The 26,265-nt window shown below is 46.4% G+C and overlaps 1 protein-coding gene across 1 annotated transcript in view; it reads right to left on the bottom strand.

Moving 5' to 3' along the window:
- Window positions 1-26,265, bottom strand: part of Polr1A (RNA polymerase I subunit RpI1) — a 304,676-nt gene that overhangs the window by 136,404 nt on the left and 142,007 nt on the right. Inside the window, exons 13-15 of the mRNA XM_065452564.2 lie at window positions 20,751-20,891; window positions 14,190-14,309; window positions 12,002-12,219 (exon numbers count right to left, since the gene is read on the bottom strand). Coding sequence (XP_065308636.2) covers window positions 12,002-12,219; window positions 14,190-14,309; window positions 20,751-20,891 — 479 coding nt within the window. The remainder of the gene's footprint in view (window positions 1-12,001; window positions 12,220-14,189; window positions 14,310-20,750; window positions 20,892-26,265) is intronic.

Raw genomic sequence — 26,265 nt, 5'->3', positions numbered from 1 at the left:
TGCTGTTACGCACTTTCCTGTTCCGAAGTGTGTCAAGGATATGCGCAGCTTCATCGGCCTTTGTTCCTACTTCCGCCGTTTCGTGAAAAATTTCGCGGCCATAGCACGACCACTAACCGAGCTTTTGAAAAAATACGCCCCTTTCTAGTGGGGCGTTAACGACGCCTCTGCATTCTCGCATCTAATCGACGTTCTCACAACGCCTCCCGTTCTGGCCCATTTCGATCCTTCTGCGCCTACCGAAGTTCGTACTGATGCCAGCGGTCACGGAATTGGCGCAGTACTGGCACAACGCCAGCGCGGCAACGACCGTGTTATCGCTTACGCCAGCAGGCTCCTCTCACCCGCGGAGCGCAACTATTCCATCACTGAGCGTGAGTGTCTGGCCCTAGTTTGGGCGGTTGCAAAGTTCCGCCCATACTTATATGGCCGACCCTTTTCCGTTATCACAGACCATCACGCGCTTTGTTGGTTATGCTCATTGAAAGACCCTTCAGGAAGACTTGGTCGCTGGGCCTTACGCCTCCAAGAATATTCGTTCTCTGTCACCTACAAATCTGGCCGACTACACAAGGACGCTGACTGCCTGTCTCGCTACCCGGTAGACAAGCCTGACGACGCCGACAGTAGTACTGCCGACGGCATTTTCTCTGTGTCTGCCTTCGTTAACATCGCCGATGAGCAGTACCGAGACCTATCGCTGCGAGTACTCATCGAGCGTCTGCGCTCTACACCTACCAACGCATCCGTTCGCCGATATGTCCTCCAGGGCGGCATTCTGTACCGAAGGAACTTCCTCCCTGACGGATCTGATCTTCTTCTTGTGGTGCCAAAACATCTACGACAGACTGTGCTCTTTGAGATGCATGACGCACCTACTGCAGGACATCTTGGCGTAACCCGCACGTACGACCGCGTCCGCCGCCGCTTCTATTGGCCTGGTCTCGCTCGCTCTGTCCGACACAATGTTACAGCCTGTGATACCTGCCAGCGTCGGAAAACACCTCAGGTGCTACCTGCCGGTCATCTCCAGCCGATCACTGTCCCTGTGGAACCGTTCTTTCGTGTTGGATTAGACCTCCTCGGTCCCTTTCCCACGTCATCCTCTGGGAACAAATGGGTAGCCGTCGCAACTGACTACGCCACCCGATACGCTATCACGCGGGCTCTCCCTACCAGTTGCGCCACTGACGTCGCGGACTTTCTCTTGTGGGACATTATCTTCCTTCATGGCACCCCGAGACAGCTGCTCACTGACCGTGGTCGTAACTTCCTCTCAAAAGTTATCGCCGACATTGTACGTTCCTGCTCCACTCAACACAAGCTGACTACCTCATACCATCCTCAAACCAATGGCCTGAGCGAGCGGTTAAACCGTACTCTTACCGATATGCTGTCAAAGTACGTTTCCAAGGACCACCGCGACTGGGACATTGCCCTTCCTTACGTCACATTCGCTTATAATTCTTCCCGGCACGACACCGCCGGATTTTCCCCCTTTTATCTGCTCTACGGTCGCGAACCGACCTTGCCCCTTGACACGGCACTTCCTCCTACTTCGATCTCAACAAGCGAGTATGCGCGCGACGCCATCGCTCTCGCCGACCATGCACGCCAGCTTGCCCGTGCTCGACTGACGGACTCGCAAACCACTCAGCAGCGTCAGTACAACGCCCGCCACCGTGACGTACAGTTTTCGCCTGGTGCGCTCGTGCTCTTGTGGTAGCCCTCTCGTCACGTCTGACTTTCACAAAAGCTCCTTTCGCGATACACAGGACCCTACCGCGTGCTGCGCCAGGTGACGCCTGTGACTTATGAAATTGCTCCTGTGAGCTCAACCTCGTCATCTACTCTGGCGTCTAGTGATGTCGTGCACGTCAGTAGGCTCAAGAGCTACTACACTGCTTCAGAGTCCAGCCTTTAGTCGCTCCGGGACGGCGCTTTTGCCGCCGGGGGTAGTGCTACGGGGTATATTCCCACTGACGAAGAGCTGAGCAGGAAGAAGACGAAGACGACGATTGGAAGCGAGCGCGGGCTGTTGCCTCTAGGCCAAGTATTACGTTGTAAATATACTTGTATATAGCTTTTCATTTGCGTCTTCTTACGTAACAATATTGAGTTACCTATCACGATCAGGAAAACGCATCTATCGCGGGTGAATCAAAGAAGTATTTAGGCACGTAAGATTTATTAAATGGGTTGCAGAGATCTCCGAAACGCGCTGATGATATGTGCCTACTGAGATGCCCCCCTTTTTGTGTACTCCAGTAGATCACGAGCATGTATCCACAACTGCTAAATTGCATGTATTGTAAGTTCAGCAGCAAACGCTTGGTCGGCTACGGAGCACCTGACCAAGGCAGCGGTCAGACCTGTAACGCAGCAGAGGGTGCTAAGAATCTCTGGGTCCGGAGAGGCCGCAAATGGAAACCGACGCTGTCAACATTTAATCGCCGAACTCTGTCGAGTTAGGCGCCGGTTAGGTAACCTGGCGCCGGAACTCTGGCGCCGGTTAGGTAACCGTTGGCCATTGGGGTTAAGAATGGGTTCCAAGAGAAGGAAAATGCAATCAAGGATGACAAAAGACTAGGTGGAGCGATGAAATTAGGAAATTCGTGGGCACTAGTTGGAATTGGTTGGTGTAGGACAGGGGTAACTGGAGATCGCTGCTCCGGGAGAGAGGCTGTAGTATAGTGTCGCCCCCTGTCAGATCTCTGTGTTATCATACATTTATGTTTCGTAGTAGTTTAGCTAGATGGCGCACCCCCCTTCTGTCATGTGACGAGCTTGGACCAATCAGGAGGTGTCATCTGGCATGTGAAGTCTTTATTAGTAATAAACGGCCGCGGGTCGGCTCAGTCTTCGTTCCGGTTTTCATCAGGAGCAGTTAGCTCCGTGTCTCCCTCTGCGTCGGCGCTCGCCGCGCGTTCGCTGGGCGTGGGCCCCCACTTGCCTGCCGCTGCCGACACAACAGAGGCCTTCATACTGCAGTGGACATAAAACAGGCTGATGGTGATGATGATTGTACTTGATGTTTAAGTCTACAGCATAAATGTATCGCTAGTTCACTTAATAGTGAACAACTATTACAACAAAACAATTTACAACAAAAAAACAACTTGCCACAGGTTCCCACCTGCGGCAAGTTGTTTTTTCATCCACTTTAATTTCCATTAATTTATCGTTTCCTTGTTTCATTTATTCAGCACAAGTAGTTTCCCCTATGTTGTCCTTGGTGTCAGTGTTTGTTGGCTTCTTATGATATGACTAATAATAATCAGACCCCACAGTTAGCCCCCTTTCTTCTCGTAATACCTGCGAGTGTGTCATAGAGAATGGAACAAACACAACCGAAAAAAAAAATCGGTTGTCACCCACTTTCTCGAAAAAGAAAGAGCAAACGTGCTAACGCCGCCATACGACTTCGAATAGTCATGCCGCACAATGTTTATAGATTTATAAAAGTTGATGCCGCATGCTTGGACAAGCGCTTTACAGAACGAAGCTATCCTTAATCCAGCACCTACCACTGCTTAGGACGCTCAAGCAATTCGTAAAAGGTCACTTTGCTGGACAAGTATAGTTCACACAAAAGTATGCTGTTATTACTAACCAAAACTATTTTGTTCATGGGTGGTAACCTCACCCACCGAACCAAGTACTCACACAATGTAACCTGCAGCTAACAGTTTGAACGCTTCTAAGTATAACAGCACAGCTCCTATCATAGCAGAACGGTACCCATGCTGTTATGATCGCCGCGCATGTTTCATTGCTCCTAAACCGCAGCTCAGAACTAGAAGATAATACTACAGTAATAAGGTTACATTAGTGAATGGAACTTTCATAGATATACAGTAGATCTCTGAGGCTGATTGAAGGATCAAACATGCGCGCACACATCGTACTGCGTACTTTGTCCACCTCAATGCCAGCAGAAAGTCCAGCCATACCGACTTAAACCACTTCAGTACGTCTCAAGGAACTGTTTTCCACAAAGAAGACGCCACATCACACTAAATAGACCGTGCTAGCGCGAGAACAAACACCAGAAACCAGCGCAGAGCGTACACCTGCCATGCCAAACGAAGCGCCCGCCCAAGCCAGCATGCCAAGTGCTCATAGAGGGCGCCACTGCGTAGAAATATGGTGGCACCCACGAAAAAACGGTGTATAGAATAGCTTCCTTTTCATGCGTTTTCTCACACTCTCACTGCGCCTCGTGCAGCACGGTGCTCTCCCATTACTGTCTGTATCTTTTTCTAGTTTTACTTCTATGAACAAAAGCATTACGAAGACAACAAATGCTGTATATTTAATGTATCTGCTATATCCCCTCCTGATGTGGTAGCATAGTGCCTGTGGCGCTGTGCTGCTAAGCTCAAGGTCACTTATTTGACCCCAGCCACGGCAGCCGCATACAGATAGGGGAGAAATACAAAAACACTCACATATATACTTAAATTTAGGTGCATGCGAAAGAACCACACATGGTTAAAATGAATCCGGAGTCCTCCATTATGGTGTACCTCATAATCATATGGTCATAATCATATAATGACATAATATAATCATAATCATAAAGAAAAATACTACAATAAAAACTTCCGAATATTATAAAAACTGCACCTGAAAAGTTTTGGCGGTCAATTGCACCAGTTTCTCGTTCTACCGATGCATTTATTATAAATGGACAACATTTAAGTGACAATGTCCAGGTATCATCAGCATTTAATAACACCTTTAAGAAAGTTTTCACGAAAGATGACGGGCGTCTCCCACCTTTTAGCATGTCCCTTCCTTCCATGCCTGATATTATAATTTCTGAAGAGGGTGTTTTTAATCTATTATTAAAACTGGATGTTAAGAAATCACCTGGACCAGATGATATTCCGAATGCCTTCCTTAAACAGTATGCAGAGTGGTGTTCAAAGTATTTGTGTGTCCTATTCACTCGATCATTGAAAGAAGGCGTTCTACCGTGCGATTGGAAAACTGCTAGAATTAAGCCTTTGCATAAAAGTGGAGAGAAGACGTGTATTGAAAATTATCGCCCTATTTCATTAACTTCGACAACGTGCAAATTATTGGAACACATCAATAATAAGCATCTAACTAATTTCCTCGACGAGCATAATGTACTGGCAGATGTTCAACACGGGTTCAGACGAGGGTATTCCACATGCACTCAGCTGGTCGAAACAATCCATGATTTTGCAACAGCAATCAACGAAGGAAAACAAACTGATGTTATCTTTATGGACTTTCGAAAAGCTTTCGATAGGGTTTCGCACAAGTAACTACTTCATAAACTCAGTTTTATTATAAATAATAAACAGATATTAACATGGATACAATCGTACCTATCTGATCGCCGTCAGTTTGTCGAACTTCATAAAACTTGCTCCAATTACGTTCCTGTCGATTCTGGTGTTCCCCAGGGATCCGTCCTCGGCCCCCTACTGTTTTTAATATTTATTAATGATATTGTTAAAAACCTGTCAGTACGTGTTAAGTTATATGCCGACGACTGCGTGCTGTATGAGAAAATAAGTTCGACTGATGATCAAATTAGGCTGAATAATGATTTTGCAAAAATAGTTTCTTGGTGTGAGAAGTGGCAAATGTCAATTAACTTTGAAAAAACCGTATTTATGAGAATAACACTTAAAAAGCTCCCTCTTCTATATTACTACACTGCTAATAATAATTTTCTTCACGAAGTCACAGAATATAAGTATCTAGGTCTATGGATCTCTGATAACCTTTCTTGGACCAGGCATGTCGACTATATTTCAGCAAACGCTCTCCGAAAGCTTTTTTTTCTTACGACGCTTGCTCAAGCTAGCAACCCCTGGTACACGCCTCCTTGCCTACAACACTATTATTAGACCAATCTTAGAATATGCAGTAATTATCTGGGACCCTTTTACAAAGGTAAACATAAATAAACTTGAAAGAATCCAAAAGAAAGCCGTAAGGTTTATATATAACACTTACGGGCTAGCATCAGTCAGTGCCCTCCTCAAGAAAAGCGGTTTACCCTCTATTCCTAACAGAAATCGCATATGTCGCTTAAAGTTTTTCTATCAATTAATTAATAATAATCTCAAAGTTGACACCTCCAATATCCTTACCTATTCCTCGGGGTACCAAACTAGAAATCGCCATTCTCTTTCTATAACACCATTAAATCCGCGAGTTAATTGTTTTAAATATTCCTTTTTTCCAAGGACCATCACTGATTGGAATAACCTCACGGATGATGTTGTCAGACAGACATCATTACATTCATTTCAAGAGCATTTGAATTGATTGCTGTTAACTGACCTTGTCGCTGTATTCTCTTGTTGAATCTCTATGTGCAATTTTGTTTTCTTTGTGTCTGTAATTCTGTATCTCACACAATGTTTCCCACCTGTTATGATCTTGTGTACAAGATCGCAGTATTCATTAATAAATAAATAAATAAAATATGGTGGTTTTGGCACATAAAATCACAGAATTTCATTTTTATTTTTCATCACCACAGCCCTCGCAGCCGGGGAAAATATCTCATGAATGAGTCACAAAACCTCGTAACATCAGTAAATGATAGCCTACGCAGCTTTTGAAATGAAGCACGATCGCAGGGCAAATTCACAAAATTTCACATTGGATAAATGACATTGTAGTTGAATACAAATTCTGAATTTCGCTCACAATTCTAGTCACTTGGTGTCACATATATAAAACATTTTCTGACCAGAAACATTATCTGTTTTTTCAGCGACAAGCGGTTAATCTCAAACATTACTTGCACCACACTCTATAATGTTTCGCAATCATCAAATATGCTTTACACCATTTTTTTGCAAGTAAATGTCATTGCCACGTTATAATGCTAAAATATTGTTAGCATAGGGCTACTTTTGTTCAATGCGCTTTCAGACTGGATACCACTCGGAAGACATCACTTTATCAGCAGAGAAAAAAGATATGGTTATAAAAAAAAAGAAAATGCAGGAATGCCTGCGAATGTTTTATTGGGCCTTTGTAGAGCTACTCCCCTCCCTGCGCACACGCATACACACAAGCTTTTTCTTCCTAGTGTGTTTAGCCAACACCTCCTAAAAACTTCAGGCCTGCGCTCTATGTGAGTGACACCACATCCGTAGACGGATGGTCACATTCCTCGCTTCCACCGCCGCACTTCTTTAGGATAGTTTGGTCCCTCTCTATCGACCGCTGTATTCAGCGCGAGTGTGACCACTATACAAACATGAAAAAAATGATAGGTGTGCGCTCATTTATAAAGAAAGGAAGAACCTGCTGTGAAAGAGCTAGGGGCCTGGTCAGCTGCAGTGCACTTTTTAAAATAGTAAGGTCGACGAAGTACTCTAGGTGAGTGAATAACTGCAATACAAAACGTGGGGCAACTTCTGCAGTGCAGTTTGGGCAGCTTCTGATTCAGCGGCACACACCACGTGAATTTGCGATGGAAGCAACACCAGCAGCTCATCACCTTCATGCAAAATGCATAATAGTACCCACTGCAGCTTTCTAAGACTGTTACTCCCACGGGGCTGTTTATTACGTGCTAAAAATTCCAGAATGAAGCAAAATTAAAAGCCGTCAACCAAAAAACAAATTTCGGTTTATTGGTAAAGGGCATTCAAAGGCATCATAATTAAATAACACAATATTAAAATGCAGACAATGAAAAAAAGAAAACTAATGAAGCATCAAGGTGACAAAATTAAACTGCCAGGTAGAAACCACAGACTTGTAGAACAAACATACCCTTTAAATATCAAGACACAGAGAAGCTCTATCTGCTCATGAACAGACTTAAGATTTGGAGCACGTCACATATAGGGGAAAGACAGGTCACTGCAACAGACATCTGCAAGGCAATGAAGCAACGAACAACTGTCGGCAATGCAAGCCATCCTTTGTGTGTACGTGATTCATCAAGTAGCAAAGCAATCATGGTTTGCAGTAAAAAAAAAAATGCACAAAATTTCGAGCAATATACAGATAGGCACAAAACATATTTGTTGAAAATAACTGCAAGCGACTAGAATTAGGAACTTGGTTCCTTTCGAAAATATAGTACTGCAAAAGCAAATCAAAGCAATAAACACTCCATATACAAACATGCACATGCACAGTGAAATACGAGCAACACACTGAGCGGCAATGTATTAAACTGCAATTATAAGATTATCCAAAAACATGAGAACCACAGCAAATTACCCAAGCAAAAGTGTAGAAAAGAGCAGAAAGCCATGAAAATAACCTAACTTTTGGACAGGACAGTTAATTTCCTTTTTTTTAAATTCCGCATTATGAGATGACGCTGACAGAAGGTCGTTTTTCCTGTTGCACATGTTATTTAGAAGAATGTTTGCCGCTGAATGCAGCAATAGGTCCTTGACTTGTTCAGGTCTATGGCCATTCAGACATGCGTCAAAGTCTTCAAATTCTGGTAAGACCTTTATTGTTAAGCATATCAGAGCAGTGCGCTGGTCTTCTAACTTCGAGAACCTAAGGCAGTGTTCCTCAGAGAGAAGTTGTTCTATTACTGCGTGTGCATACATCATAGCACTTACAACAACTGGTGCTGAAAAACAAAGACCACCTCTATTAGAATATTGATGAGGCTATTTTCTTCATGCGGTTCCTCCACCTTCTTAGCCACTACAAGGTTTCTTTTACATTCTTCACATTTCAGTGCTTTACAAGCAACCCAGCTGCATATGTGATCACTCGGAGATTTGAAGACAAAGAATCCAGGTCAGAATCTGTGACTTTAATGCTGAAGGCTTTATCAAAGTTCTGCTTTTGTTGCATGCTCGGTTGAGGAAGCCCGAGTTCTTAAGTTCGTAGAACTGGCAGCGAATTTCGCAAACGAAGTTTTGCCTTACACAAGTTGTCTGTATTGACCAACCTTCACCTTAAGTAAATCGGTCTGAATTTTTTCCAGAAGCACGTAGCGCATCTTAAGTTCCTCAAGGCAGTAGTGAGAGAATTCCAAAAGCCCACAGGAGGTAAGACACAAGGCATTAACCGTTTCACGAGTGAAAACGCCGTTGTCAAAACGTGGTGCAATCCATATGTCTAGCCAGTTCGTAAACTTCTCAAAAAATTAGATTTTTTCGCCATTGCTTTCCTTGGCTCTTGAAAAGGGTCATGTATCTGAAAGCCCTTCTAAAGCGTTTTAACATTTACCATTGACCACCAGCGAAAGATAATATTGATAAAGTTCACCGTTTCTGCTGCTCTGTCAATGTCTTGGCATGTGCCAGAAGCCCTTCTGCAGTAAATTATTCGAATACTTGTAGTGCAACATTCACATTTTGCCACTTAAACTTTGATGGATTCAAAGCTTTTGAGCTTAATTGGTGGCCATAGTCTAATACAGTAAGCCCTCATTAAACTCGACCTCTGGCTTCTCGAGATATCGGCTAAGTCAAAATTTTTTTTTCAGTGGTGATGTCAACTCATGTGTTTTTCAGCTATCTCGAAAAGATTTTGGACCCAGACTTCAGATATCTCGAAATCTCGAATTCGACAATACCAGGAAAAAGGCAATGGGGCAGCATCGGCAGCGCCACTTCTGCTCGCCGAGCCATGCCGTACCAAGTTATCTTTTCCCCTACTTTCTGTCTATCAGTGCTTGTGCGCACTTGCTCGTCTGCTTGCCACCATTTTGTTGTGACCTCACACATCATTTGTAATCTGGGAGCCGAAGTTTTTTTTTCTCGTTTTGGACGGTGTCAGTGATGCATCAACGTGGTCATAGTGCATTAATTGTGACCTTGGGCAAGATGATCAGCACTTTTTAGAAGGCAAGATCAGCCCACCAGCTGCGCTCAATAGAAGCCAGCATGCCCACAGCCTGTCAGTCAGATTGCGGGTGGATGCTCACGCAATGGTGAGGTGTAAATGCCGTGTCACTTGTCTGTTGCGCGTGACTATTGCGCTCTTCCACAGTTCAGTTTCAGTTTTCCAAGTAAATTTCTCGGCAATTCATTACGATGCATAAAGTAGCAGTGTCAGCTTTCTGGATGTCTGGAAGCAGTTATGCTCAGATAAATGGCTTCAAATAGTATTGCGTTAGAATCAATCATTTTGACTTTGCCAAACATGCTGTCTTTGCACAATGCCAGCGACAGCGTTGGGTGTAGTCACTCCATTACGGTGCATGCATGTGAAATAGACTAAAAATATTGCTGCTCGCATTTTGGAAAGGCTCAATTTGGTCTATGTGCAGCCAGCGGGCTTCTATTTTCGTGATTTCGCTTATTTTAAAACGACACTTCTCTCGATGTTTTTTTTCATCACTTTTTAAGGCTTTGACTTAACAGAGGTTTCCTGTACTTTGCTATCTCTATTAAAGGAAGCCTGAAACGATTTTGACGATTTTCTACAAACGTACTGTGTCGTTAGAGTAGGTCCTTCTGATCATTAATTGACACATCTAAGTGCTATGCGTAAAGCGTGTAATTTATTATAAGGTTTTGAAAATGCACATCGCTGCTGATCGCAGCAAGCTGCTCGGCGGAATTTCAAGCCGCCTCTACCCATATGACGGAAATCACCCATATGACATCAGTGGGGTGAGCTATGCGAATGGCTGACCAGGCCACGTGATTGTTAATTTTTCCAACTTTATGGTGAACAAATAATCTTCATAATAGTTGGAATGTTAGTTCATTTGTTTTTATAAAAAGAAAGTAACATAAAGAGAATGCACAAGAACAATTTTTCAGTACACTTCAGCACTTCCGGCACACAGCAAGTGTCGTCTGCTTGTGTTACAACGTACTCCATTTTGACGAGCTCCGCGGTCAGAGTCGATCTCAGTCTTTTCGCGAGCACTATGTTTCGACTTTGTTGCCTTGTGGACTGCAAACCTAGTGACTGGCAATATGTCAAGCTGCGACATTGTGTCCCTCTGCAAGGCAGCATACAAGCGAACTGGCTGCTGCGTCAGACTGCCGGTATCCGATCGGTGCCAGGATTTGCGCGTTTGTGGCCGTCACTTTACACCGGAAGATTACTAACGCAATAGCGTTTCGCGAGTCCGGCATTGGGGCAAACGCAAACGCAAGCGCAAGGCGACAGGGTCTGGCCGCTTGACTGTGCCGGGATGAGCCACGATATGAGCAGAAGGGCAAATGTGAATGGTCTGCACGGTGCAGCCACCTGGTGGCACAGAGCTCAACCATACACAGTAGCAGCAACGAAGTGTATTCTTCTTTGCTGCTGGTGTGTATTTTTCGCAGGAGTGTAATCATCAACACGTTGTTTTTATAAATGTTTAAAATGTTTTACATTTGGTTAGAGCAATATTAGCGCTTTGTTTGACTGGTTAAGCGCTGCGCCAGCAAGTGTCTGGACCGTGCAGACCGATCAGGCTGCTCACGTACGTCCACTCTAAAGTTCCTTCATCAGCTTAAGTTTATGCCTCCAGTCATTTGCCGAAATGACCAGCTTGCCTGTGGTTACCGGAATACACGTTTGGCGCTACGACAGAATGCTCGCAACGCACGCTGCTTCGATAGCTCTCGGTCGACGGCCAAGCGGCTAGCGGAGAGGTCTCGCGCGGGAGGGGGCGTGCTCCTAAACAACCGGAAGTGAACAATGTGACGTCGCATCGTGACGCTGAACCAGTGAAGGCGGAGCTTAGCGCCGCTCGCTCGGCGAACGAGTTGAGGAGGAAAAGCATAGCTAGGGAGGAGGGTAACTTCTAATCGCTTGCAGCTCCATTAATACGTAACGCTTCACTTAAATTGTGGTGCGAATGTTCTACTTAAGCTGTACCCTACGCGCCTACAAAATTTGTCCGAACCGTTTCAGGGGCCCTTTAATGTTTCGACTTTCAAGCATTTACTGAGTTCGACTCATACAGTTTTACGGATAGTACGTCTTGTCTCGCATTTTTTTTCCCCCCCAAGACGTATGAATGAGGTCTGACCGCAATGGTGTGCCAGTAAAAGAAGGGGACACCCACTTGTTGATCTGGTTGTTGACATCGTCGGTGACGCCCTTCATGCTGGAGTCGAGCTGCTTCATCTGTCGGTCATTGCGTGCCATGTGCGCTGCCCTCAGCCGGTCTTCCAGCTGGACAGCATCCAGCTCCTCTTCATTCTCCAGGCCAAGGGCCTTGACAGCCACCGCATCGCCTTGCATCTTGGCCTTCTTCATGATACGCTTGCGCTTCCTGTCAGCCTGCATAGGATGTCAGGGCACCGAGGAGGGCTAATGGAGGCTGGCCTTGTAATTAAAATGGCCTTTAGCACTTTAGTCACCATGGGTTTTCCACAAGTGTCTCATCAAGCCGACTGGTTATTCCTGCACCCTGCAATACCCACCTGGTACCTTGCATGTTTCATCAACATCTGTTACTTGGCAAGCAGCACACAGAGCTCAACACGGCTGGAGTGAAAAGCTTACGAAATGTAGGTTTTGCAAGAACACACAGAATATTAACAAGATTTATTTCTTGCCGGTACAGGTGTATCGAAGGCATGAGACTAAAAAGAAAAAAATGGCGGAAGTGAGTCCCAGCCCTTTTACAGGAGGAAACAGCAGGAAATCTATATTCTACACGCCAAGGTCACCTTTGCTTAGAAATACAGTCGAACCCGGCTATATCGAACTCGAAAAAATACGCCTATCAGTTCGATATAGAGCCTAATTCGATATAAGCCTGCTAAATAATTGGACATCATAAAAGCACATACCATATGTAAGATCACTATGTTGATGAAACTAGCTTAGTTTCGCATGAAATAGTCCTGCATTTTCTTGGGCAGTTTCGCTGCCTGTGACGCACGCACTTCCCCACATTGTCAAACGGAGTTGGAGCAGCTGAGGCCGCAACCTTCTGCATTCGCACAGAAGCACCGGACTAGTGCGAGCGCACCAATCACTTCAGAGGATGTGGGCAAAGGACCGTCGTTGCTTTTCTAATTGTGCCTACTTTCACTTGTGTTCGGTACGATGTCGGCAATGTAGTCTCCGTTTTCGGGCTCTCCCATGGTCGCGACACTATCATTTGCACTCACAAACTCATCCACCGTTGATTTGTCAACGGCTTCAAGAAATTCTGACAGCTCGCTTCAAACTTCGGCAACACCGGCAATGGCTTCGTCGCATTCATCAGAATTTACAATCATCACCGAGCACGTGGAAGCCGGCACGGCTGAAGCGATTTCATATAACCACTCGCACACGGTCATGCATACACGTTGAGCGCCACGGGCATCGGGTCGCGAACTTGGCCGCTTTAGCCCTAATCTCCCCCTTATTCTTCAAGATCGTGCTGAGAGTGCTCCTCGGGATCTCACACGCTGCGGGGACATCCGACTTCTCAGCGCATTCGACCCGATTTATGATTTTGAGCTTCACGACAAAAGGCGAATTCTGCCACTTCATCACGGCGACACTGCAGGAGAAGGCCCACAAGGCACACACACAATGAACCAGAAAAGCAACAAGACAACTCGCACTTTCACCATCTTGCACGACGAGGGCACAAAAGCCTCTGATTGGCTGTCTGAGCAAGCACTGCGGGTGGGCCAGGATCATTTTTTGCATGGGGGATGTCGACAGCTCGTCCGGTCAGCAAGGTCACAGTAGGGAGAGCGGTTGGATGGAGCTGCGCCGCCGGGTTTCCCCGCCATCGCAAGGGAAAGCCAACTTGTGGGGGCACTTTTCCACCGCTTCACGTTCGATATATCGGGAGTCACTGCTATATTTGTTCGATGTAGGTGTAATTTTTTCTATATATACTCATTGTAATTACACTGTGTCCAGAAGTTGTTCGATGTATAGAATGATTCGATGTAAATGGGTTTGATATAGTCGGGTTCGAGTGTAGTCACAAGAAAATCACTCAATTTCACACAGACATTTACAAATGACATATTCAAAGAGTTACGCAAAATTTCAGCAACAAATGATGTAAAAAAAAATTAAGCTCACTTCCAGCACAAGTGCCCACACAGCCCCTCAAGAAGTGTACAAGCACAGCACCAGGAACTGAACATTAGAACACATCTCACGCACTGTAAGCCACTTACCCTGACAGAACATCACACATTTTAACGCAAAGCCCAGGCTACAAGAGATGACGTAAATGTATGAAACTGGCACTCAAGACCAGCATAAAAAGAAGAAACGATCATGGCACACACCTTGTCGGTAACCAGGATGTCTTCAATCCCAAGCGTGAATCCAGTGAAAGTCTGCAGGTAGTGCGTGAAGAGCCTTGCAAAGGCACTCAGTACCAGGCTGGACGTCGCACCTCCATAAAGCTGGGAAGAAAAGTACAAGCATTTGCAGTGCAACACTGTTTGCAACCTACAGCACCACTCCTGACGGTTTGCTGGATATTGATACAGTAGCATTATTCCATTAACAGCTAGCCCTGTAATGACCTGTACTGCAACTTCAACAGTGAACCTCATCGATGTGACCATCAGTAAATTTGAAAACTGAATGGACTCAGCAAATGGCCCAACCACAACTCTGCACTTGTGGACTGAGCTATTATTGATTAATTTGTTAAGGTCACTACATGGACCAAGAGGACAGTTATAGCAGGGGTACATTACAAGATGAACTAAAGATACAACAAAAATTATGGAAACAACAACATAGAACAGTATCAGTCAATGTATACAGAAAAATAAAAGATGAAAGGTGCACTGGGCATACTTTTGTAACACTTCTAAATCATGACTACATATGATGCAGGTGTCAATAGGGTGAGGAGGCAAACAACTCACTGGACACAATAGCAGCAGCATCAGTTAAGTTGTTCCACTCATATATTTTGTGTGGAAAAGGGATGACTGGAATATTGCGGCATGGGACTAAATCTTTCCCATTTTCTTACCGTTATCCCTCCTTTGAAAATAGTATGTGGGAGGCTTCAAGAGCTTCTGCCGAATTATGTCAATGTAGGGCCAACTGGTTGAGGAAGAAAAGCCTGAAAAAGCGGCGATGGATTTCTAACAGATCCCAAGAAAAATGTTTTTAGGATGATAAAATTAATGCTACAATGATACGAATTAGCGAAACTAATCTTGAAACCTGCTATGCGTGCCTCACAAAGCATACCCAGTCTTTTAATGCAGAGTTCATGACTCGTGTAGAGTTTCAGTGCAGAAAACACAAGTTGTCACCTACACTCACCCCCTCCAGAAACGCTACCCATACTTAAAAAAACACAGCCTAGGCAATGACTACTATGTCACTCTTTCCTTGTACAGTGCAGTCCACTTATAGCGATACCACATATTGTCCCGGCTCACTTGAGACAATAGCGGAGAGCGGTATTTTAATTGAGACAATTAGAACAAGCGCTCAGTTCAGGCTTCTTCTTCTCTAGCACCTTGCTTGCACACTCGAGGTCATCGTCTTCATCGTCAACGTGGTTGGGCACAGATAGCATCGTGGCATTTGCCCCCCTCCAGAAGGAGCATCATCCCAATGCTCGGTGGGTAGCATCCGGTGTACAGCCAACCAGAGAGTGTCCATGTCACTCAGAAAAATAAGGTTTCACGCGCACCACGTGCACAGTCTCAGGCAGGTCCTGACGGCGCCTCGAGCAGGATAGACTATCAGGAACGACTTCATAGTTGACGTCGCTAAGGCATCTTAGAACCTTGAATGGTCCAAAGTATCGGCATAGAAGATTCTCCGCGAGGCCTTGGCAGCGTACTGGAGCCCAAACCCAGACTCTGGCTGGGCTGGTAGACGACGCATCGATGGTGTTGATTGTAACATCAGGCATCAGGGTCTTGCTGGCTAGTTATGCGAACATGCACGAGCTGTCTTGCTTCTTCGGCGCGCTCTGCAAAATCTGTGGCGTCAGTCTCAGAATCGCTGGAATCATGAGGAGGCATAGCATCCAGCATTGTAGCCACTTCTCGACCGTGGAGGAGACTGAATGGCGCATTCTTGTGGTTTCTTGCCGAGTCGTATTATAGACAAACATTACGTAGGGTAATATTTGGTCCCAGTTCTTGTGTTCCACATCGACATACATGCACAGCATGCCTGTGAGAGTCTTGTTGTGGCGCTCCGCAAGTCCATTGCTTTGCGGGTGATAGGCTGTCGTCGTTCTGTATGCCATGCCACTGAGCGTGAGTACAGTTCACAAAAGTTCAGCCGTGAACGCAGTTCCTTTGTCGGTTACGATGACCGCTGGAGCACCGTGCCTCAGAACGTTTCCGATGAAGAACTGTGCGGCCTCGGCTGCAGTGCTGCTCGGAAGTGCCTTGGTTTCTGCATATCGCATGAGGTAATCTGTCGCGACTGTGATCCACTTATTTCAGGCAGCAGATATTAGGAATGGGCCCAAAATGTCCATCCCGATTTGTGCAAACGGTGATTCCGGCACTGAAACGGGGTGTAATAGTCCGGCAGGTTTCGTCGGTGGCACTTTTCGTCGCTGACAGTCAAGGCATGTTCGAACGTAGTGCTTCACCTGTGTTGCGAGCCATGGCCAGTAGTATTTATCCTTGACCCGTGCTAATGTTCTTGTGTAGCCTAGGTGGCCGAGGTAGCTTCATCGTGACAGGGCTGCAAAATTTAATCGCAGAGAGTTTTAGGGACTAGTAGATATCTCTTCCCTGTTAAAGAGAAGTTCCTCCTAAAAAGAACACTGTTGCGTGTGCAGAATGATGACAGGTCCCTTGAGAACAATCTGGGCTTGTTTGTGCTGCCGCCTTCTAAGAAATCAATTAGTGAAGCAAGCTCCTGGGCCTCTTGCTGTTGTTGAGAGATGGTGGCCGCATCAACAACTCCTAAAAAGCCTGCAGATTCGTCATCTAAACCTGACGTCTTGGTCGGCGATCTGGAAAGGCAATCAGCATCTATGTGCTGCCTTCCCAATTTATAGACCACTGTCATGTCGTACTCTTGAAGCCGTAGGCTCCAGCATGCCAAATGTGCCGATGGATCTTTCATGTTGGTCAACCAATAGAGAAAATGATGGTAACTTATGACTTGAAATGGGCAGCTGTATATGTACAGGCGGAACTTGGTAACTGCTCATACTACAGCCAAGCGTTCCTTCTTTGTGGTGTAGTTCGACTCAGCATGTGACAGTTTTCTACTCGCATAAGTGACGACTCTGGATGGCGTATAAACCCATGTTGCTGGCATTGGTGTGGATCATTGTCCACGCATGCACGCCAAAAAGGGAAAGAACAGGCGGAGTTTGTAGACGGTGCTGCAACTGCTTAAATGCCGCCTCCAGCTCCTTGCCCCACACAAACGTGACCTTCTCTGTTAGGCAGGTGAGCGGTGAGGCGATGCGTGCAAAACCCACAATAAATCGCCGGTAATATGCGCATAGGCCCAGGGAGCATCTGACTGCCTTCTTGTTCGTAGGCCTTGAAAACTTTGCGACGGCTGCGATTTTATCAGGATCAAGTCTGACACCTGTGTGACTTACAACATAACCACAAAACTGTAGTTCTTCATAGCCAAAGTAGCACTTTAAGGTTAAAAGGTAAGCCCAGTGGACTGTATGGCTTGAAGAACTGACCATAGCTGTCTGAGATGTTCATCAAATGTGGCAGAATAAACAATCACATCGTCTAGGTACACTAAGCAAGTCTTCCACTTAAGGTGTGGGAGAACAGTATCCATTAGCCTTTGGAATGTGGCTGGGGCAGAACCCAAACCAAAAAGGAGAACTTTGAATTCATAGAGCACATCAGGCCTCACACACCAGTATTTTCGCGATCCCACTCATCGACCTCTATTTGCCAGTATCCACTTTTTAAGTCCATCGATGAGAAGTAACATGCATGTCGTAGCCTGTTGAGGGAATCGTCGATGCATGGTAAGGGATACATATCTTTTTTTTGTATCGTGATTGAGCTTGCGATAATCGATACAAAACTGCACGCTACCATCCTTCTTCGTAACGAGTACCACTGGTGATGCCCAAGGGCTTTTTGATGGCTGGATGACATCATCTCCTAGCATTTTTTTTTTTTACTTGCGGCTGTATTGCTTCGCGCTCTTTCTCAGCCACGCAATACAGACATGCCACCTTGGCGATGAGGACAAAAACGATAAATGTGCCCTGGTTCGCCACAGTGAAAACACAATGGTCGACAATCAGCAGTGCACCATACACTGGTCCTGCGAAGCTGGGGTCGCCTGAAATGCTCCCTCTGTATCCAGGCAGCAATAGGTGACTGCTGTACTGGCAGGGTAGAAAGCAGGCGATGGACAGCGTCTGCGTAGCTGTATGCGCGTGACACGGTTTGGGGAGTAGCTCAGGAGATACAAATGCTTGCTGGATTTCTTGCGCACAACTTCAGCGACTAAAGTAACAACAAACTCCTTCGGTGTCGCAGTTTGCTTCGCAATCTCCTTGTGCACAATATGTCTTATCAGTTGACACAGCGAGATCTCGCCTGTCACTGTCAGTACTGCAGCTCCTGCAGGCGCATCGTTAGTCAGGCATTCGTATTGCCGGCAACGATGCTGGAGCGCCAGCTCGATTGCTGTGGCTTTCTTAATGAATTCTTCCACTGTTGTAGGCAGGTTACGCACGAGACCAGCGAATAGCTGTTCTTTACGCCACGCATGAAATGGCTCAGCTTCTTCAAATCAGGCATGTTGGGATCCGCGCAGCAAAACAAACGAGACATGTCCTCGGCAAACATGGAAACACTTTCGTTGGGCTTCTGAATGCGCAACTCGAGAAGGCGTTGTGCATTAGCTCGGCAATCAGTGCTTGCGAAGGTATCAAATAGCCGATGGCAAAATTCATCCCACATTGTCAAATGTGCCTCGTGATTTCGTATTGCTCATGATTTGTATTGCGTTCGTATTGGTCCAGCTAGTCTTCGGCGTCTTCATACGTGTCACCGTGGAAGCCTGTGGGGACTAGATTGTTTTGAACAGTCACCTGTGTTGGACTTGCAAGTGCCATTTCCTGAGTCGGTGAGGTCGCTGACAAACTTCCTTGCAAGAGACCAAATTCTGGGCATAGACCTTGCAGGTCTATGCCCAGAATTACTTGCACGGTGCATGCTTAGATGTCTCGACGCTTGGAGGGTGTCTTGAAGGGCTGGATGCAGGGCTACCCGCAGGAGTCGTCCCTATCATTAGGCGATGATGTGATACCCAGCACGTCCAACAGTGTCACGGCTCACTTGAGACAAGAGAGGAGAGCGGTATTTTAATTGAGACTATTAGAACCAGCGCTCAGTTCAGGCTTCTTCTCTAGCCCTTCGTTTGCACACTCGAGGTCATCATCTTCGGCGTCTGCGTGGTTGGGCACAGATAGCGTCGCAGCAATATAGATATATCGGTTATAACTATGAGGCGACTTAAGAAGATTAACTTATACATTAGGGCTATGAGAAAAAAGAAACATATATATAGATAAGTTATTCATCGCATATCGGATATAACAACCAAAATTTTGCCTTCTGGCCAACGTTTTTCATGCAGAATGATTGTTAAATTTGCATTCCTAAGTTCCCCTTAAACGAACAAGGCTGAGAGGGGGTGATACGTTTGTCTATGCACGTTCGTCTCAGCCGCCATCAACCCCACAGTGCATTCCGCCTGGTGCCACAAGATGGCGTAGCCCCCTATGGTCCACGTCGCCCACAATCAAGCTACACGTGAGGAGAGAAAAAAAAAAGGCATGAAGCGAAGCGGCACCCCCCCTTTGCCCCCTTCTCAGCGAGCACGGAAATACGCAGCAGAAGCAGCAGTGCATGGCACTGACAAAGCGCAATGTTGTACCGCTTGAGACGAAGCTGCAAATTTTGCAAAGCCCAAAGTGTGAGCTCACACAGGAGTGCCATGATCATGGCCGCAGCAAACAGGGGCCATGCCGATCAACGGAAAAGGTGGGCGTTGTGCGACTGGGCGAAACCCCTGGATCCAACATGGTTCCACCACTGACATTGCTGAGCTCTGGAAGCATGTCACTACTGACGATGAAACGAGTGGTGTTTTGATGGAGAAATTTCTGATTGCAGATAGTGCTGCCTCATCATGTGAAGATATGCGAGAAGTGATACGCGATTTGAAACAATTCATGTCGATGTCTCCAAATTTTAACAGCGGCTGGAAATGTTGCCTAGAAGCGGCTGTGGCTCATCATAACAGGACTCATAGAAGCAGTTTTGGGAGCAGTCCGTATTTGGTTGCCTATGGTGAGGTTCCAAAGCTAAGCGCAGACGAAGAGCTTGGAATTGCAGACAGGCTAATGCTAATTGAGCGTTGCAAAACATCTGAGGAGCAATACAGATATAGAAACACCATGAAGTTTCGCTCTGACAAGCGGCGCCAAGGCCATACACCAGATGTTGGACTACAAGACCTTGTGCTCATTGGAAAAGGACTACCGGCCAGTGAAACAAAGATTCTTGGACCTTTTTGAAGTAGTGAAGTTATCGGTGCAACAAGGTGTACTCGAGACTGTGGGGTACATAAATAATGGACAGCTGGTGTTTGCGGCCATAAGCAACATTCTTCGTTATCACCCCAGGAGGAGTGACGCAGAAAAGTGGGGAAGTGTAACCTAGCCAAAAAAGGTGAAAAAGCGAGAAAGGCGATTCCGAAGACGAAGAAGTGGGGGGCTTGGATGAGCTGAAATAAACGGTGATGGCTGCCTTTTCAGTCTAGTTATCTGTTCTGTTACAACCCTGGTCTGCACATTCACCAAAAAGGCGTGCTTGCAAGAGAGACACAAAAATACCACTTACCTCGTAGCAGACATGCACCAGACCAAACTGGGTTGGACCATAGTGGGCCTTGTCAAGGATGCCACAGAGAAGCTCACCGTCCCGAATGACCACATCACCCTCAGTCATGTTTGCCTCAGCTTCACCCCCCTTTGACCACGCCTGGCAGGAAAGGGTGTGAGAAATCAGTTCAATACTTTAACAACCCCAGTCATGGTTTTTTACACAAGGGTTGTCAATATGCACTGATAACACACACAGAAAAACACGAACACTACCTAAGATAACTCTAATGAATATTCTAATAGCAAAACCCACCTCAATTTGAATTTTTTACCCGGTACGATTGTCATACTACCTCTTATAATGAACAAGATCCAATTATTTTTAAGACAGAGCAGTCGAGACAATCGTGTCTATTTTAATCAATACATGCTCATGTCCACTGACATCCTAGAAATATCTGATAATCACATATTATAAATCTAACTGCCACTGGTGAGTCTTCAAATAAATTATTTTAGTGCATGTGTTGCTACTGCAGAATTCAAGCCAGTCATTCATGGCCATTCAGTATATTCACAAGCCTTTCAGCAGCTTGAGCTTCAAAATATATCTCCGTAAACATACAAAAAATGCTTTGACATTCGCAGTAGCATTTTCCCACAAAACCTTTCTAGCACACACTCCAGGGCAAAAGTTTTTGGAACACCAAATGTATTTTGTGACAGATTTCAGGGATGTTGATTCAAATCTCAGGCAAGTTTCAGATTGCATAGTGCTGAACACATTCTTATTATGCATCTGCAACAGATGCACCGACATAAATGATAAACTCAACTGACTACTGCACACAACTGATCAGTTAATATGTCATTACTAGAGACCTCATTACAGGCAAATGTCTATTTGTTCCCGCATGTGAAGGCTCCGCCCTTTTCACGTATAAGCATAAATTACGGGTTAAGAAGTGGTTTAGCACTCATTTTATAGTGCCTATAGATGCCTATTTCTGTGTTTTGTGCTTATACAGCCAAACCTGTTAATAACGAACTCGATAGTTCTACAAAAAGCAGCTGTTACATGCTTAGTTCATTATATATGGACTCGCCCTTAAACATGCTCAAAAATTAACTGTACTGAAACTGACGTCAGCAGTTTTAATTTGCAGTACTTTGGTCTGAAAACTAGATTTTCAGTGTCATGTTTTTTCCTGCCGCTTTTCCGTGCCTAGCTGTGCATTTCTGTTAGAAACGTCCATCTCAGGAATGAAAGGTGGCGGCGTATAGCTGTTTCGAAACGGCGCCCAGTTCCATCAACTGTAATTTCGAAACTGCAAGCACAGGCGTCATTTTTTGTTTGAGAGCTTGTGATACATTTTACTACCAGCAAAACATGACTATATTCTGAATAAGAGATTGAAGCTTTCTAATTGGCTGAAAGCGTAAACTTTGAAAACTACTGTGGCATGCTACTATTCTGTGAAAGTCTCAGACATGATGGTCTTGGCATTACGAACACGCGTCAGTCACACAAGAGCTGTAAAATTGTAATCTATGTCACTTCAGGCAAATAAAATGAGATGTTCAAAAGGTAAAATGCCACTCCAAACCATTATCAGCAATGGGCAACACACAAGCAAAGCATCGCCGAACCGTGATCTCCTGACAATGGTGTAGTAACTGCTGATCCTTTGCAACAATGCGTGGTGGCAGCACATGACGGTGCTGCATTCTTGCCAACTCAGACCACATAGGGCCGTGTAAACAGGAACACTTGAGCTTCCCACGGTCGAAAGACATAGATGGTTATCCCAAATCACTGAAACAGGTGCAGTGCACATGGCAGTGGCGTAGCCAGAAATTTTGTTCGGGGGGGGCTACGCCACTGGCTATATATATATTGTTACGTCCAAGCGCGTCAAAGGGACGCGGGAATCAAGAAGAGAAGGGAAGAGGAGAACGAAGACTGTGCAGCGGCCATTCCTGTTCTTCGTAGCCTGCCGTTCCTGCTCTCGCACGCCTCAATAAACCCCTTTTCCCCGTGCTTGTAACAAATTGGTGGAGGTGCGGGGTACACCTCGTAACCACGGAGCCTACGCTGCTACAACTTCGCCGAAGCCGTCGACTTGCCGGACTTCCGCCACCCTCACCTGCCATGCCTGAATACGCCTGCCAGATTCCCGAAGGATCTGACGCGGCTTCAAGGTCAACACCTGGTGTTCCGTGGCAGTACTACCGGGTGCCACTCACATTCGGAGGAAAAGCCGGAGAAGATGTCAACGAGTGGCTCACGAACTACCGAAGGGTGAGCCGATCTAACGGTTGGAACTCGACCGCACAATTGTCCAACGTAGTGTTTTCCCTCACCGACACAGCGCTCGTCTGGTATGAGAATCACGAAGACACGCTCACTTCATGGGAGCTTTTCGTCGAGGAGATCAGAGCGTGTTTTGGAGACTCTAGCGCAAAAAAGAAACGCGCTGAACAGACGCTTTCGCAAAGAGCTCAGATTCCCGGCGAGACATGTACGACTTATATTGAAGAAGTGCTGAAACTGTGTAAAATAGTCAACTCTCAAATGTCTGAAGATGACAAAGTTGGACATTTGTTAAAAGGAATAGCCGAAGACGTCTACAATTTTTTGATCGGCAAGGAAAGTTTGGATTCCGTGTCTGACGTCATTCGCCACTGCAGGACCTTTGAGACGCTGAAGATGCGACGGATAATACCGAAGTTTGGTCGCCTGGCTAATGTCACGACGGTGGCAAGTGTAGAGCCGAGCTCGTGTGTTGACCTTCCATCCACTATACGGCAGATTGTTCGCGAAGAGTTGCTCCATCAAGAAGAGATGTACCGTTGCACACCCGGCATCACTGGCGCGTACTCACCACACGAGACGAGAAACACGGCCGTTTCGACATCATGGCAACCCACGGTTCACTCAGCGTCCATCGAGTATAGGTCTACCCCACAAACGAGAGGGACCATGAGCTATCAAGGTCATGACTACGACCAACGCCCACGCCACACGCACGCCTCCCAGCGGCCGATGCCTAGCCATGATGAATGTCACCCACCTGCTGTCTGTGCAGTCGACAGCAACATGCGCGACTACATGGAAGAACATCGCAATTTGAGGCATCTGCCGGTGTGTTTCCAATGCGGTGTCGCGGGCCACATAGCGAGGTTTTGCAATCGTCGCCCAACAACGTGGAATGGTCGATCCGGATCTTCAACAAGGCCCACACCTCCTACGAGGACTACTCAACAGCCGTACACCACCTCTTGGTCAGCTGGCGTCCCTCCCGACAACGATTACTGGGAGAGAAGCTTCCGGAGCCGCTCGCCGGCATCTGACAGGAGTTTGACACCACCGCCAACTTCTCGTGCGCCACGTTTACGTCAATATCCATCGCCAGTGCGCCGCTCCGCCTCGCCTTCACAACCGGAAAACTAGCTAGCGCGGCCGATGGGGGTGAGGTCGCTCGACACGTGCTATCGACAGAAATGCCCCCTGCAGTTGCTATGATTAAGAACAAAGTGCATGTACTTGTTGATGGTGTTTCTACAATGGCTTTAGTGGATACCGGAGCAACTGTATCCGTAATGAGTCTCGGTTTTAAAGGTCGGTTGGGGCGTAAAGTTGTATTTCGGTGGGACCAGGCTGCAACGTTTTGTGGAGTGAGCGGCGACTCGTTGCGCCCTGTTTGTGTGTGCACTGCTGACGTATCCTTGGCTGGTGGAGTTTTCGCGACAGAGTTTGTAGTTATTCCCCGATCGACGCACGAAGTGATTTTGGGCATCGACTTTTTGCGACAGTGTGGTGCGACCGTCGATTGTCGCACGGGGGAAGTTTGCGTCGATGGCCATGTTTCGTCCGGGCTCTTAGAGGAGACTTGCAGTCAAGGTGAACTTTGTGTATCTGCAGATACTGTTGTGCCTGCGTCCACCTCTGTGTGCGTGCCGGTTGTGTGTCGCGGTGAAGTTCCAGACAGTTTCGATGCCTCCGTAGAGCCAATGCTTCTAAATTGTATGAAGAAGAACGTTTTTGTCCCTCATTGTGTGGTTTCTATTGGCAACGGGCGTGCTGGCTTGTGGACGGCCAACTGCTCAGCAGAACCTGTCCTGCTTCCAGACGGCTTGAAACTCGCCTACTTTACAGAATACACGTCTTCGTCCGTAGCCGTACTAACAGATCCACCGTGTGAACCTGCTGACCTTCGCCACGTTTCAGACAAAAAGCTTCTGTCTATGATAAACAAGTCACTCAGCACAAGGGAGCGCCATACCTTGGTGGATACGCTTTCTAAGCATCTGTCAGTGTTTGACTTTGCGCAGCCGGACAAAGCGTTCTCGATTCCCGAGTCACGAACACGCCATACTATCGATACGGGATCTGCGCGCCCGATCAGGCAAAAGCCTTATCGCGTGTCGCCTAACGAGCGGAAGATAATCGGGGAACAAGTGAGTGACATGATGAAAAATGGAATAATACAAGAGTCCTCGAGTCCTTGGGCAGCTCCGGTCATACTTGTCAGAAAGAAAGACGGTAGCTGGAGATTTTGCGTCGATTATCGAAGATTAAACGCCGTGACTAAGAAGGATGTCTACCCCCTGCCCCGGATTGATGATGCAATTGATTGCCTGCATTCGGCCTCTTATTTTTCTTCAGTGGACCTGCGCTCAGGATATTGGCAAATCCTGATACACCCGGCAGACAAGGAGAAAACAGCCTTCATAACCCCGGATGGATTATTCGAATTCAATGTGATGCCATTTGGGTTGTGCAACGCTCCAGCAACCTTTGAAAGGTTCATGGACACAATTCTGCGTGGGTTAAAGTGGAACATCTGTATGTGCTATCTTGACGACGTTGTTATATTCGGGCGCACATTCAATGAGCACAATACGCGCCTGGATATTGTCCTCGACTGCATCAAAAACGCTGGCCTGGTTCTGAACTCCAAGAAATGTAACTTTGGTGACCGTCAAACCCTTGTGCTGGGTCATCTTGTTGACAAAGACGGTATCCGGCCTGATCCCCTCAAGACGGCAGCTGTCGAGGCATTCAGTGCACCGCAGTCAGTGAAGCAACTTCGTAGTTTTCTGGGTCTTTGCTCTTACTTTCGCCGATTTATTCCTGGTTTTGCTGACGTCGCTTATCCTCTGACAAATCTGCTACATAAAGACGCCCGGTTTGAGTGGACACCCGAGTGCGATTCTGCATTTCGTCAGTTGAAGTTCCTGCTGACCTCCCGACCTATCCTTCGCCACTTCAATCCTACTGCGCCGACAGAAATCCACACAGATGCTAGTGGCGTTGGTCTGGGTGCCGTATTGGTCCAACGCTATGACGACCGTCAGCACGTGATTGCTTATGCAAGCCGCTCATTAAGCAAACCTGAACGAAATTACACGGTGACAGAGCAAGAATGCCTCGCTGTAATCTTTGCGGTTCAGCGATTTCGCTCGTACTTGTACGGACGCCCATTCCAAGTCGTCACAGACCACCATTCCCTGTGCTGGCTCGTCAA

This window comes from Dermacentor albipictus, chromosome 9 (assembly GCF_038994185.2).
Source record: "Dermacentor albipictus isolate Rhodes 1998 colony chromosome 9, USDA_Dalb.pri_finalv2, whole genome shotgun sequence".
Taxonomy (NCBI): Eukaryota; Metazoa; Arthropoda; class Arachnida; order Ixodida; family Ixodidae; genus Dermacentor; species Dermacentor albipictus.
Note: the sequence above shows the minus strand (reverse complement) of the source record. Positions and strands in the feature narration are given on the sequence as shown.